Source organism: Sparus aurata, chromosome 19 (assembly GCF_900880675.1).
Source record: "Sparus aurata chromosome 19, fSpaAur1.1, whole genome shotgun sequence".
Classification (NCBI taxonomy): domain Eukaryota; kingdom Metazoa; phylum Chordata; class Actinopteri; order Spariformes; family Sparidae; genus Sparus; species Sparus aurata.
The window spans coordinates 15654282-15670469 of record NC_044205.1 but is presented as its reverse complement, the minus strand read 5'-3'; the positions used below and the strand labels follow the sequence as shown (position 1 = coordinate 15670469).

The 16188-nt window shown below is 44.2% G+C and overlaps 1 protein-coding gene across 4 annotated transcripts in view; it reads left to right on the top strand.

Annotated features, from left to right (window-relative positions):
• The window catches only part of sema5a (sema domain, seven thrombospondin repeats (type 1 and type 1-like), transmembrane domain (TM) and short cytoplasmic domain, (semaphorin) 5A), a 137140-nt gene that overhangs the window by 34337 nt on the left and 86615 nt on the right, over positions 1-16188 (top strand). For all 4 annotated transcript variants that reach the window (XR_003981721.1, XR_003981722.1, XM_030398608.1 and 1 more), the window contains exons 2-3: positions 4220-4431; positions 15167-15266. Coding sequence is in view for 2 of the 4 variants with exons in the window: in XM_030398608.1 (XP_030254468.1) it covers positions 4284-4431; positions 15167-15266 (248 nt within the window). In the remaining 2 variants the exon portion in view is untranslated. The remainder of the gene's footprint in view (positions 1-4219; positions 4432-15166; positions 15267-16188) is intronic.

Here is a 16188-nt window from a genome sequence, read left to right as displayed (position 1 = left end):
ATGAATACTCCCAGCGTCTTTAGGTTTTACGGTTCTTAATTGTCTCAGCGTGTGGCGACAGGTTTCCATTAGGGTTCCTTTTCATGCAGATGACGAGATGGAAGTAGCTTAAGATTCATTTTAACCATATGTAGAAAGTAAGGCAGAAACAATGCTAGTGTTTTGACTCGACGTTGGATAGGCATCAAAACGTGTATTGGGCAACGGGGTTTGTCGAAACATGCCGATGGACGGCGACATTGTTGTTGGGAGGGATTTGATGTAGCTTGTCCCCTCTGAGTTGCTGTAAAGGCAGGATTTTAAGAAATATATTAAATTGTAATTCACATGGTGCTAAGAGTCATTGCAGTCCACAGCTCCTCTGCAGCAGCGCCGGGGTCTCCACCGTGTGTGGGCCGGCTGGGGCAGGCAGGAGCGGACGCCGCGGCTGCTCACTCTGTGGATGTGAGACCGGATAGCTGCCGTTTACTCTGTTTCGATCTGTTAATTCTCTGACTTCTTAGTCTTTCGCGGTTCCACTGGTACTTTACCGATGATAACCTTGAACTGCTGAGTCTAGATCTTCTCTCTCACTCTTTCTTTCCAGATTGGGATGTTCCTCTATCTTGTAAAAATGCACATAGCTCGTTTGATCTTCTCCCTCCCTTTACTGTTTTTACTTCAAATATATTTGTCCCTGTAGTGAGTTTTTGATTTTTTGGTAAAGATTTCTCTATCAACCTTTTGCTTAAAATAATCTCCCCCTCACTGCATGAGACACACAACCAGTGAGCATTATGAACTTAGTACGTGATTACGTCATCAATATGTAAATGAGCGTATGACGTCATCTAGCAACCTTTAGCGGCTTTTGGAGCTAGTCCTAGCTACTTTCATTGGAAAAGAGTTGGCAACACTGCAAATAACAACAATGCAGTCGAAAGAAACACTTAGCATTATTGCACCTCTGCAGAAAAGCAGCAACAAACTTCCTTTCATTTTCTCTCCAACATGTTGCAATCAAAGTCCATCTGAAGGGACAGTGCTCTCTGGTGGGGGGGGGAGGTCTTTCCAGTCACGATGTTACAATGGTGCAGAGCGCTGTACGGATGATGTGTTTTTGTAGGCTAACCCAGAAGTTAACATCGTCCTGGTCCCCTAGAAGAGAAACCCTATGGGATTTTTATGTGAGAAATTGGATTATAGCAGAAAAAATAAACTCAGTCGGCATGACTTGATGGACCCTGCCGCCTTGCAACTAACGTCTGTTTGTAAAAACGGACTAGTGAGTAGGTGAGTGTCCATGTCCTGCATGATGGTGTTTAATGTCCCTGACAACCTCTGTACTCATCTAGCCACTTGTTAGCAACCACGGTTTCAAGACACGTAAGCACCTAAAAATTCAAATTGGTGGTGATTTAATTATGTATTTTATGCTGAGAAAATAACGTGTGAATATCTTAAGCCTCTGGTAATTAACATTGCTTTGAGATGAGGGAAACGGAAGTGCAAAATCGCTGATTGATTTCCAGGATGTAGGACTACCTCCCACAGCACTCTAAGGGCTCACAGTCGATGACTGTCAGCCATCGGCGATGGACGTTGGCCTTGTCTTTAAACCCAGTCCTGTTGGACATCATTTAAATCCAATAGCCATCATCAGTCATTTAACTATTTTCACAGATTTTTGTGTTTTTATCCTGCGGTTAAATAAAAGTAAATAAAGTACAATTTCTTTTATTGATTGGCTGTTCAAAATGTTCAAACAATTGGCTTACAAGTGTTTATGAGGAAGGAAATATATCACGCTCATTTGTCTGACCTCAAGGATGCCTCGGGGAGAATCAATATGAGTATGATTTTTGTTTATATACTAGAAAAGCCTCACACGGCAGCTTTAACAAAAAAAAATCAAGTACAACAAAGAGAAAGCATGAGTGATATCGGATATTGATACTGGTTCTTGGAGTAGGAAGACATGGTGGAACTTCATTTAACATTTATGTGTGTGTGAGGGTGGGTGGGTGTGTTCACAAGCTGACGGGAGGTCGTGTGCAGGGCTGTTGCGGAGGGAGCGAGGTCGTCAAAGAGCAACGACTCTCTGGTCCTCTGCGCCTGCTCCTGTCAAACAGCCCTCTGCCTATGCATGTGTGTGTGAGTGTGTGTGTCCATGTCGATGCCACAGCCCTCTCTGACCAATCGCACGCGACTCGATAATCCAATTTCCTACGTCTAAGCTCACCTCAGTGCCCTGCTGATTATTAAACATTCCCTCTAAGTGACTGCAGACGTAAAAAGTTTATAAAACTGTATGAAAAATGACAAGAAGAATGTCCAAGCCGGAGACTACCTGGGGGAAAAGGCTCGCTCCCTCTCAGCTGCAACAGGTAGAATTGTTTTTTTGGTGACAGAAAAAAAACACATTAAAGACTGTCAAGCAAACTAGCAGACAAAGAAAAGTGACACGTAAGACGACAGGTTGACTAAAGCGAAAAAGCGTAAGAGTACAGAAGCTGACGTGTGAACCGTCAAGACGAAAGGGAAAAGGAACACAGGGAGGCAACTGGCGCCGGCTGTCACTTGCTTTGCCTTGCCGAGGCTGACAGGTGTTTTACATTACTCTGTGGCTGAAGGGAAAAAGAAACCCGCATATCCCCGCTGCCTGTGCATTTATACACTGGACTTTGAATGAATTCCATACAGGCCTCAAGGTCACGGGCGCTTATTCAAGCACAGTAAAGGCAGAGTAAACTTTCCATTGGAGGAGAAAATGAAATAAAACCACCGCACTCAGCATTAGAGCTTTTCGTTTGAAAGCAGAGCAGAGAGGTGCCTTATGTTCTACCCCAGAGCCACTTTAAGCTTCCTCGCACTAAGGGGGTCCATACTTCAGAGGGAGAGCGGAGATGAGGTTTGTCTGAAGAGAGTAAATTTTCATTCTTCTTTCTCTTCTCTCAGCTCGCTACAGTTTGTCCTTTTTTTTTTTTTGCAACGCGAAGATTTTCTCATAGTCCGCCACCTTCACACAACAAACGCGGTATTAATAGTTTTTGCTTATTCGCAACGTACCATTCACACTAAATCAACTCTGTCGTGGAGGGAGGATTGTTCTGTTCTTGCTCTACAAAGCACCATTTTTTTCTTTTTTTTTCTTTTCTTTCACCACTGACTGGACAACAGATGAAAAGCCTTTTTTCACATACAATGAAAATAAAAAGAAACCCTCCCCGGGATTCGGCTACAAAATACATCATCTGTCATGAAAGCTTTGGCAAAGCAAATGCTTAACATTACTGGCAGCGTATCTTTGCTCACTCCACCACACACACTGCTCACAATGTGGTACAGAGCCAGGGAGGCTCATTCTTCTGTTGCGCACAGCATGCATCATTCCTGGTAATAGCATCACATAAATGATTAAAAAGTAATGATGTCGAGGGTCTAGACTGCTCATCAATTCACCCCCACAAAGGAAAAAAAAAGAAAAATCATAACCAATTGAGTTGTAAAATGTGCTTTGCCTTTCTCGCGGCGAATGACTTCTGGGAAGCACGATTCCACCGTGAGCATTATATAATAATCACATCCAGCGATTTCTGAATAAAAGCACGTCAAATTTACAGCAGCCATAGGACTTAATTGACCCATGCGGAGCGCTGTGCGGTGCAGCTCCATGCATATATCAGTCACATACTGTTTGCGCGGAAACAAATAGATGGATAGACTGGTAATGAATAACACATTAACGCTCACACATTCCGCTCCCCCTTCGTCGTTACATCAAATCCTGCAGCTGCGGTGGAAACAAAGGCGCGCACAAAGGGCACAGCGTTTTCAGACACTGGAGGACACGGACGCAGACGAGAGGTGTGTGAGGTAATGCAGAGCCGTAGCTGATTCACGCCCTTAGTGTCAGAGGTGAGCGGTGTGAGGTCTTTGCGTAGCGCACGGGCTGGCTTTGCTCACCGAAACTCTCCCCCCACATATGTCACACTCTCTCTTCGTTGCACCTCTTCTCCCCAGTTCCCCCTTTCTGTAAGGATTTATTGTTGCTGCTTCTTATCTCCTGAAGTGAATCCTCGGTGGTTGCAGCGAGGTGTTACACTGCATCAAGCATCATCCAAGTCCAGCGCTTGGATTGCAGCTAATGTGAAGAAAATATCTCGTTTAAAGGTGTTCTCGGTCTACATGAACATGTTCTCAATATGACCCTTAACCCCAAATCCTTCTCTTCTTCCAGGTGTGTCTCTCCAATGCTCTTGGCCCCTGAGGCCTGAGGAGAAGTGAGCCAAGCCCAGGCCCCAATGGGACGCCCTGTTACCCAGCATGCACTGCTGCTGCTGCAGTGCATGCTGGTCCTGCGGCCTGGAGGCGTGGCCAGTAGGAGAGGGCCAGTGCTGCTGCCGGAGTCGCCCTGTCACAAGACGGAGCACCCACTCATCCCACACTCCGGTGAGTGTTCATGGAAACACACACACACACACGCACACAGCAGGGTGAGATGATCGATTCGACTCATTAAGTTTCCTATTTCCTTGTTAAAATTATGCAAACTTCTCCGTGCGCCGCGTTTTGTTATTTATACCCTTTTTTCTGCACACCCATTCCTCCCTCCCTCCAGTCGTTCAGTCTAACCTTAATCACATCGTTTCTTCCATCAGCATCTTCCCTTCCTTCACTCCTCACAATGTTAGAATTGTTCCTGGTCTGTTTCATCAAGACACTTTACTGTTGCTAGGAGACATAAACACACTCGGACACGTGTTGTCAGCTCCTAATATCCGCTCTGTCTCTTATGGTTAATATAATTCCCCCCAACGACAATATTGATTATATTGTCGGGTTTGCATGTTGTTTACAAAAGAAAAATGTAATGTTAGTCGTCCGTCTTGTAGAGGGTAACAGAAGTATAACTTTTTGAGAAAGGACTGTCCAGGTCCATATTCAATATTGCGTTAAAATCTGTGTATCAATCAGTCTCAACCTTTGATTACAGTGTAGGGGAAACTGGGGGCAATTCTGACAAGGGCCAATTGTATATGTATATTCCTCGGAGTGTATTGTGGTCCTTGGTATTTATGTGTAGGTGTTACATGTGTTGTTACACGCAGATTGAACACTTGACTTCTCGTGTTTCAGTGCATTTTGCGACTCGAACCTTGATCTCCCCCACACATTTTTTACTGACATGCTTGTCCAAACTTATAAAGGTGAATTTAACTTTTTTTGCTAAACCCCCTACCTCGAACGGTGATATTCCAGACATAGCTTAGCAACTGTAACAAGGCGCCGCGGGCCTGTCAGGTTGTGTTTTTCTCCAGATGTGGAAATTTCCTTTGAGGGCAGAACGACGCTGAGCATTCAAAGAGGTTGAAGAGCGGTGTCTTCTTTTTATCCTCTTTAAAACCAAAAACTCACAAGCGAAAAATGTGAGAAATTGATGCAAGGGAGCATTGACTGCTCTACTGTAAGGTTCGATCCATAGCATGTCCGGCGAACTAGCGTACTACTACAGCAGTTAACATATTCTTAACATGGAGCTTTCGCCTCAGTCTTACTAGCTTTCTACAGTACACCCGATCTAATCTGCTAGATTTCAGCCTGCAATTTCGTTGCCGACTAAAAATGTGAAGACTGCTTTTGTCTGCCTCGGACAGAAATCAAGGACACGTTGTTTAATAAATGACAAAGAATTTCGAGTAGAGTAGCGCTGGTAGGTTAACTAATGGAAGGAGGTGTACTGAAAGGTCAGTTTTGGACTTTATTATTCACTGCTTGATGGATTTTAAGTTGTTGTAGGAAAAACTTTTGCCTTATCCTGTTTCCTTTACGCCCTACCGCCTATTTTTTTTCATCTCTGTTCCTTCCCCCCCGAGAGACGACGCAGACACAACCTTGCTCGTAGGCCTTTAATTACTACATGGCTCTGCAGTTTTCAGATACAGTATATTCCACATCAGATTTCATCGTCCTTATTCTTTTCTTACATCGCCATCGAACAACTGAAGTGTAACGCAATGCTGTGAAACTCAGTCGAAAGAAAGTATCAATAGCGATCAATGTGGTCTTGTCTACCGACTGCGAAGCAGCAAAATGCCATTGAGCTGTTTTCAGTCTAGCGCAGCCCCAGTCAGATAATCGCATAGCGTTCTGTCTAGGATGAAATTGACTAGAAGACCAAGGTCATAGCATGTGTTCAAAGATCAAGATGTATTTAAGGACTGATTCAGTTCTCCTGCCCGGCACAGTCGCCGTGACTCTTCTTCTTTACCCTACCTCTCTCTCACTCCATATTTCCTCCCAGTCATTGTTGCTTCATTGTTGGCAGAGGTGGCACTCTTCCCTCTGCGCCAATTGTGTGCAATGATGATGACTAACTGCCCAGCTAACATGATATGTTCCTGCCTTGTGCTTTCTGCATGAGGGGGATCACACTGCAGCCAGTGGGTCAGCTGTGGTCAATGGGTTTGTATTCTCTAATGTACCAGAATGGCCCATTAGGCTCCAGTGGCTTAATGCTCTGGTTGAAATATGGGAGCATTGATAAAAAAAACGGGTCGACAGTACATTTAGCAATCAGACATGGTTGGCTAACCAAAAAAAACCTGCCGTGGAGAAGAACAGAAACAAAAGAGAGAGGAGCTCAGAGGCTTCACTGTCTGTGGGTCAGTGTCTGAAGTCTGAATGATCAGCTGTGATGAGTTCAGTAGAGCTTGTGTTGTTAAAGCTAAAATGTCCATTTATCTTGATTACAGAAAACGTTCAACCTGAATTTAGTCACTAACCCCTTGCGGTGTACCCACAAACATATTTCCTGTTTCGTTTAACCAGATTGTGAAATGTGTGTGCCAGTACAATAAATCCAACTTGCGGTTCTGGTACAAACCAGCGTCTTGAGGGCGTGTTCATCAATTTACACACTGATTGGGCAGTGATTTTCTCTCCTTGCTACCATGCGAGTGCTTAACAAAGTAGTTCATTTCCCAGACAATCTGTTTCAACCTGTCATTTTCTTCATTCAAGTCCAGGCAGCCTGTGAAACTAAAAACATGGCGAATCAGGATGTCATTGAACACAAGGATAATTATTTCCTTGAGTCGGTGGGTTGGCTGTTGGTTTTGGTTGCTTGGTTGCTTGGTTTGTCAGCGTGCTTACACAAATACTACTGTAGGGGTTTTTATGAAATTTGGATGGAGGATAGGAGAGTAGACCCTATTAACTTTTGGTGCCGATCCTGCTTAAGGGACAGATCCAGGATTTTTTTCTCACTTTATTCAACATTGTGAGATTGGTGGGTTTTGGGGGGGGGCATTTTTATTCTCATGGAATAATGCATGGAGCGTGATGAAAAGAAAGGGTACATTTAGGTGGCTGAAATCTGTGATTAAGTACAATGCAGATCTTTAGATCTGGTAACCTTCGATTGTGGTTAAGTAGTTCTGGGAGGTTTAAGTACTTTCATGCAGTTGGGTGGAGAAGAAACCAACTGTGCTTTTGTTTCCTGAGGGAATCAAAAAAGGAGCAAATGCTTGTCTCCTAGTTGAAATTACCACGTGCCAAAGGAAGCTGAATCTTTTCTCAACTTATCCAGGTCATGCCAATGGTGATGATGTTTCGTAATTTAATTCAGTTTTATGTTGATATGCAGTGATGGGCAGTAACGCGTTAGAAGTAACGGTTACTGTAATCCGATTACTTTTTTCAAGTAACGAGTAAAGTAAGGGATTACAATAGCAAAAACAGTAATTAGATTACTGTTACTTTCCCGCAAGCAGGCTGCGTTACTTAACCGTGATTTTTTGGAGACTGTCTCGTAAGTGACAATGACGTATGCAGGGCTGATTGCAGCGGCGGTCCCTTGTCGGACCTCTCGGTCCCCGCCTCCAGCAGCTGGATATTACTATTTCCAAGTAACTTGACCAACACTGTTGATATGGGTAAGGCTGTGTGCTCTGATTACAAAAATCTTAGTTTGAACTCAGTGACAAACTGTTAAAGGTGGAATTATTGTTCACAGAATGGAATTGCACCAATGCAGAAACATTTATTGTATGCAGTTAGATTAAATTGACCTGTTTAGGCTGTTGACCACTCAAAGTTAAACTAAATTCCCATGTGTTTCCACTCGTCAGCTTTGTTGCCCAGCTCTTAAAACACTAAAGCCTCTGTGGACAGAAAAGCTTCAATTTTGTTCAAGTTTGATCATTATTCTTTGTTTACTTACATCCCACTCTTATTCATTCTCACCTTGTGTAAGACTCAGCACCCTTGCCGAGCAGCTGCTGATTTATGTGGTCTCATAAAGACGTACATTAATCTTTGCCTTCACAGTTCTATTTCTCTCAGGTTTTTTTAATAACTATCCTTTCATGGGCTGATGATAGTCTTTGTGCGGTTCAAACACGTCTCATTGTTGCAGGATGTACAGTATACAAAGCTTTTTCAGGGACTGCCAAATTATAGCCCTTGTTTCTTTACAATAAACACAAAAAAAATTACAGAATATACCGACACATATACTCATACGCACGCAAATGTACACACAGGAACAGCGCATGAGAGAAGAGAAACCTCTCTGTAAACCTATTATCATTCTCTTTTGTGAGTCATTGTGCTCCATGTAATGTAGTGTAATCCCTGGTTGTTGAGAATGTGCAGAGCGACGCTGCCATTGCTCCTCTTCGGCCGAGCTGGGAGGACTGCAAACACACTAAACATACCCCTGTGGATCACAACAGAAACACTCCCACTCTGCGCAGGGAAACCTTTCTGGACATACACAGACATTACGTACATTTATAGCTTGGGCCTACATGTTCAGTTGACCGAAGTAAAAGTTTGACATTTTTGTGAACACTCTAGTTTGCCAAGAGTTAGATGAAAAGCTCACTCATGTCTGTGCGGTAAATATGAAGCTACAGCCAACAGCTGGTTAGCGTAGGTGAGCATAAAGACGGGGGGAAACAGCTGGTTTCACTCTTTTCAAAGATAACAATCTGTCAGCAACTCTCAATCTCATTAAAAGTGCAGTACGTAAGAATTTTCATTTAACAGTTTTCAAACAAAAATGATCAACAAAACCAAAAAAAAAAACAACGGTTCATGCTAACCAGCTAGCTCCTAGCTACTTTGTACTTCAACAGATGAGTGTCGACAGTAAACAACACCAACACTCCCCCAGTGCTTCGAGTTTACAGTCCAGTCAGAGTCAGCTAATAAGTTCACTCGCTAGCTGCATGGTCATTTGAGCTTTTTCTTGCTGACAGCAGCTTCAGATAGCAGCAATTCGCAGTTATGTTTGGAGTTGTGGGAGTATGAATTGGGCCTTGAATTCAATCATGAAATAGCTACCTTTAGGCCTCCATTTTTGTAGAGATTATCTAACGGAATGTGTTAATCATGAACTGATTTTATTCTAGGCTAGGCTACACCGCTGCTGGCTGTAGCTATAGGCCTACATATTTTGCATAAAGAAAAGAACATTTAAATACTTAACTTGGATGTTATTTTGAGTGAGTTTAGTCTTTCATGTAATGTTTTTTGTTTCAGCCTAAAAATATGGTTAGCTAAACTCAAATTATGATGGCGAGATAGTCTGAGGTAAAGTGAAAGATTCAAAAACTCTACAAACATGGTTCCAAACGGGAACTATCAGGAGGACAAGTATGAAGCAAACAGCACAAAACAGTAAGCTTGATAGAGAAGGCCTATGCTACTGTTTTTTTTTACTTCCTAACGGTGGCCTGGAGAGTAGAGTATTTTCCTAGAATTAGGAAAATATCTATTATGGAGCTAATGTCTAAAATGATCTTGTTTCAGCCTTTCAATTATAAAGATTTGTTTGACGTTTCTTTGTTTTCTGTCTTTGATTTGAGGATTTGGCTCTGTTGGTGTAGATACAATAAGCAACTTGACGTCATCACCTTGAACTCTGGGACATTCATTTTTCACAATGTTGTGACATTTTTTAAGGTTAAACAATTACCTCAAAGAAATACTAAACAGATTAATCAAAGGCAGATAGATGAATCTGTTCTCACATAAGATAGAAACCCTTTCTTTTTTTTGTTCTTGTTCAAGGTTGAAGGCAACAAAGCATGATCAGAAATATGCTGCCTTATGCCTGCTTATTCACTGAAACAGCTCACAAACAAACAATCAAACAGTTAAACACTGTGGAGCTCACGGAGTGTCCATGACCCCGCCGTGAGAGACCGAGGTCAAGGTTTGTCTGAGTGAGTTCCAGCTTCGTTCTCTCTGTGTGATTGTGGCCTGACTGTGGACGGGTGTGGCTCGCATGGGTCCTGACCCCACTGGGGATGGTGGTTTTTCTGACTTGGCACAACACTTGGCTGACAGAAGTGCTACTGTGGTACGAGGATGCTATAGCCTAACGACCGCTTTGTGCTCTATGCGGCGGTTTTGGAAATGTGGGGTTTCAGAAAAGAAAGTACACTGTTCAGTTCGGCAGCGACGTTCAGAATGTTTACCCAAAAGGTACGCTTTCACGAAAGCGGGCCTGAATATAGCTTCCGCGGAGGTCCAATGTAAATGTGTGTAATTTATAGAATTATTTTCGGAGGGGTGCTGAAAGACTTTGTTCCTATTTTTGGTAAAGGGTATGTTTTGGCAGAGATCTTCTGACTGAGCATTTGAGATGTTATTTTAGCTCGAAAGCCCCTGAGATATACAGTATTAATAAAGTGTTGTATTTAACAAGTGTTCCTGGGTGTAGGCTTGAAGGCTTTTAAAGGTTATAAACTGTGGTGTAAACAATGCCTTCGCAGGCCAAGCTGAGGGCCATGTCTCTGAGGAGTGAAACCGGCAGACTTGTTTTACAGCCGCCGACCGAGCTCAGCCTTTATCATCCCTGAACGGCTAACACATCGTTAGAGAGATGGGAGGGAAAGCAGGAAAAAGGGAAAAAAAAAAAATGGCCTCCTCGCATTCATAAATGCAACAGGCTACAAGCAGAATCAGGGATCTTTTAATTGGTCTTTTGGGGGTGATTGTTTTAAATTTGAAGTACCTCAGGGTTTTTCTGTAGCTTCAATCCAAAACATCATCTCCGATCTATTCATGCTCATGTTCTAGCCATGTTTTATTTCGATGGATGACGGGCTGCCGACAGCATGAAGAAGGGCCCAGTCCATATTTTGGGATTTGTATGTCTTTCATTTACCCGCTGCAATAAAAGTCCCACATGCCATTTGCCTACTTTCATGTGCTTTTTTCCCAAGTGGCCTAAAGAGTCTTGGTCATCTTGTTAAATGTTTTCTCCCCTCGGATCAGAGGACTCTGCTCCTAAATACACATCAGATTTAAATATTTTACTGCGCACTTATTTGTGGTTTTTCACGGTGGCTTTTCTCTGCATGATTCAACCCAACTTGCCCCGGGGGGCCTGCAGCAGCGCCGCAGTAATTTGAGCTCTCGGACTTTGAGCTGCGAAATGTGCTTGTTTTTCTTGCTCAAAATAACATAATAGGATGGAAAACCTTAAAGCGTGGATTCTAATTGACCTTGCCTCTTGCTTTGGACTCTTTCGAAACCGAGCAGGTGTTTGTTTTCCGGCGGCTCGGCCGGCCAAATCGCTTCCTCACATCGACTTGACCAAATAGTTGCCATTCTTTCTGCTGCCCACTACCACAGGGCTGCATTTAGAGTGAATTGGCTCTTCATTTGTGTGCCCGCCCGCCTGCCCGCCCGCTGCCACACTCTATTTGCACTACTCACAGAAACACCATTCATGTTTCAGAATTGGTTCCACATGTTGCCATTGTGTTGCCGGCCTGGCAGCGCTGCAGAGCACTAACTTTGATGGCTGGCAGACTGCAGACTGGCGTGGCCTCTGATGCGAGGTGTAAATATTTATACACGCTGTCATTTTGTCTTTGTGTCAACTGCTCCGTGTCTGAGCGGGACATAACAAACGGGATGTGAGCAGTGGGGCCGCTCTATTTTTTCGAGGAAGAGGGAGGCAGGGGTTAAGGGGATAAGATGTGGAAAAAGGGGGAAGGGGCGTATATGTGTGTGTATGTGTGTATGTGTGTGTGTGTGTGTGTGTGTGTGTGTGTGTGTTCGTTTTGGCCCCAGAGTTTTGGCTGCTCTCCGCGTTTTCATCCCCAAGTCTCCACGTGTGTGTCTTGTGTGTGCGATTATGCCTTCCTCTCATCACCAGCCAGAGCCCCCCCCCCCCAACTCTACTCTACAGCTACTGAACAAGCGTGGCTGTGATGTGATTACATTATCACATGTGTTTAAAGTGCAGCTGATGTGAGCCCATGTAACATGCAAAGAAGGCCTGAAATCTCGGAAGTGAGACGGGGCGATAGGATTTGTTTTTCCTCGGGGGGGAGATATAATTATGAGCTGAGGGTTGTCCCACTGCTTCCTTTGTTGCTGGGTTAACGATAAGGTTGTTCTTATGGGAGCATTAAAGCCTCCCTGGGTGCCCCTAAAATGAGCTATTACAACCCATCCAGAAACAAATAAATATCACAAGTAAGATTAGAGTACAGATCAGTGTGATTAGTCTCAGCGGTGAGGCGAACCCAGCGTCCTGCCTTGAAGTGTGCCACAGTTCTGTTCCCCAAACTGTGATCTGCTGAAAACCCCCCGTGAGTTTCACTTTGCGTCGCTCCGTATCTTCAGCACCGCGGCCTTGGGGGGGCCCCATCCAAAGCCAGGTATGAATGTTTATGAATGGTCCTTGGCCTCGTCACACAAGACCATAAATCCTTTGAATGCCGTGTTGTGTTCAATTAAAACCTTTTGCCCCCTTCGCCAACAAATTTCCTCTCTCTTCTCCCCTTTGTGTCTCGCACATTCACACATCCAGCCGCAGACACTCCATCACCCCGTTAGCAAGCCTCCCCTGGTGAGTCAGGGAGATTTATGGGGGAGAAGCCGGGTTCGTCAAGCATCGTCTGCCCCCGGGGGGTTGTCACAGTTACATTTGTATTCCGGGGGAACCTCTGGATGGTGCGAAATAAAAACAAGCCCAGTGGAGCCCACGGATTGGCACATCCCAAACTCTGTGTCTCCCTCCAGAGTACGCAGCGCAACAGCCATTAAGCGAAATGAATTCTTCTGGGGTGAAGTTGGTTGTGATCTCCAAGATATTTGTTTCACCGCGACTAATGAAAATGTATTAGCGCCGCGAAACCAGACGCAGGATGCTTTTTCTTTCCTCTCGCGCTCGTCACATGAGACTTGAGAGAGAACAGGGGAGAGCGTCTTTGCATACTGTCTCGCAGCAGATGATAATGTTTTGTTAGGAGAGCCAGAGTTCGGTCCCTCTACGTGAGCTGGAGGAGGCAGATGTTCTTTGGTAGCTCCCGTTTTTTGGGGTTTTTTTTGTTTTTTGTCTTGTTCTGTTTGTCCTTGTTTTGAAACACTCACGATCCCACGTTTGTCACCGAAACCCGAAGCGCTCACTTTTGATGCTGGCAGCGAGGAGACGAGCTTTCATTTGAAATGCTGTCTGACAGGTGTGCCAGAAGAAGCAGATAATGTGTTTTCGAGGAGGATATTCAAGCTGTCCTCTCCCTCTGTTCAGGCCCTGATGGAAAGCTCCCTGGTAAATTAAAAAAAAGTCCCTTTGAATTTTGTTTTTTTTGTCTGGGAGTAGCTCACAAATGTAGTGATGAATGATGTTAAATCACTGTGGCAACCCGCTGCTGGAGTTCTGACACTTTGCGCAAAGAAACTAATTTCTAGCTACTTTGATAAAATGTCCAATACATGGCGAGGGTTTTGTCGGAGGTGTAATTCGACCTGTGTATACAGTAGCCTAAGATATTATGGCTACAGTTCAAGCATGCGATGAGCGATGGAGAAAACACGTCACCCTGATGACTGATTGACCACCCCAGACTAAACCTATCGGGTAACCAGACGGTAGACGGGGTGATTCAATTGGTCAGGGGTTAATGGGCCGGGCGCCACGAGAACAGGCATGTTGTGGATAAGATGTCAGTGTCTGTCTGGGATGTCTCTCTCGCTGTCTCTTTATGTGGTCGTGTATTCACCATAGCATGCTGGAGGAGACAAGGTCAATCCCCAGAAAAAGTCGGACCCTTTCACAGTTCGTCCGCGGTATACATTTCCATGAGAGCCGTCAATCAGCTGTGGTGATGGTTCACAGAAATCAAAGGGCCTCCCCACTGAGTCACAAGAAGCTACGTCTCACTACTTTGTGCACGTTCACTCATGATCGGAGGTTGTTTTGGTTGATTTGAAGACGAAGAGGCTGAGAAGCTCTTATTGAAGATCACTATGAACAGTGCAAAATGATTTTTTTAAATGAGTGACCTTATCAGCCGAGGACAGTTGGAAACGTTTTTTGTTCCATTTTCAATTTCCTCTTGATTTCCTTCATAAGGAGGGCTCAAATCTGTATCAAGGCAGGCAACCCGTCTGCCTGAATACATTTTGGCAAAATAAGTTTCTCCAAAATCACAGATAAGTTTGGACCTTTGCGTTTCTTTAGGTCTTGTCACAACGCTGTGCATGTGCTCTGGTTCAAAATCACTTTGATTGCACAGTGTCTTGTAAGCGTGTGAATAATGTAGTCAGCACCTACATTACGTCTGACAAATTGTGACAGACCTGAGATTTGTATTTACGACAGTGGTGCCAAATCAAACAAAATGCCACTTTCTGAAATGAGTAGCTAGTTATACTCAAGGACTACTACATTTCTGTGACATCACTGTCATCATCTTCACCGCCTGACTGTGTATGGCAGGTACACCGATCCCCCCGCGTAGCTGTCATTTTTAATCAGCCGCACCTCTTCAGTCTGTTTTTTACTGGCTGCACTGATGTGTGGCAACAACCGTTTGTACCTGCCGATACTGCAGCGTGACTGCCCTATCATTGAAATCTCAATTATAGTCTGAAACACTCCCACCGCTGTCTTGCAATTGCTCTGATATTTACATCACACATGCTTTGCGGCATTCACTTAAAATGCAGGGAGGCAAGATAAAAATCTGAGCAAGAGCAGTAGCTGGAAGACACGCTGCTGTGATAAATCTGACCCCTACTCCCGGAGTGTCTCGTGAAAAGTTACAGCAGCCCTTTGAACGCACCTAATTTATCAGCCCAGCTGTCTTCTACAGTCATAAACTCTCCGCTCTGATTGGCTCACTGTTGATGTGTCCTGTGGTGTCGTTGGCAGAGATGGAGCCGTGGATCTTCAGGTTCAAGGCGGAGGGCACGGTGGATTACTCACAGCTGACCTTCGACCCCGGCCAGAACGAACTGATCGTCGGTGCCAGGTAAACCTCGTCTGACTTTGTTTATTTTTTTCTCTTGTCTCTGTCTCATGTTTCTTGTCTCAGGTCTCCTTTTTTTCCCCCCCTGTGCTTTCATTGTCTTGTCTTAAATTCCCTGTTTTTTTTTTCTGTGTTTGCTGGTGCATCGCATGAGTAATGATCAGTTTTCTCTATAGATGCCTTCAAACGGCGGAGAAAAATGGCTTTGGGGATTGTTTCCAAATCTATTGTCTTTGTCAAGCCCAGCCAAGTGTGTGTGTGTGTGTGTGTGTGTGTGTGTGTGTGTGTCTGTAATTTCTCTGTGATTGAGACACCCAATCTGAAAAGGATTGTACACATTTAGCGATGAACAATTCCGCTCTAAACCGTTGGATTTTTTGCAAAGTTCGTGCATGCATGTGAGAAAATCAAAGCCTGTTTGTTTCTCAATGTTTGCATGCGTGTGTGTGCGTGCGTGTAAGGACCGTGTGTATACATTCATGCTGGGTGAGTCTCTGGCTGATGAAGTACGCTCTGCACTTCTCTTAATGGCTTAGTTGTCAATAGAAAGAAACTCTCGCTACTACATGAACAGGAGATAAGAGAGGAGCCAGCAGGAAGAAACAACAACAAACAAAGTGAGCCCAGGGAATTTACTAATGCACCCCAAGAACATAGATGGAAAAGGCTAATCAGGGAAAGTGTGTGTGTGCGTGTGTGTGTGTGCGTGCGTGCGTGTGTGTGATTTGTGTGCGTGCGTGCGTGCATGCATGAAGAGTAAAAAGGTCGAGGAGGGGAGTGAATTCCACCGAAGCTGCTGGCGAAGTTGTAATGATACAACAGGAATACAATGTTTGCGCTGGCGATCGTTTTTATTTTTAGCCGCGACTCGACAATTCCATCAACACATGGTATTTGGAGCACTCAAAAAATCAAATAAGAGATT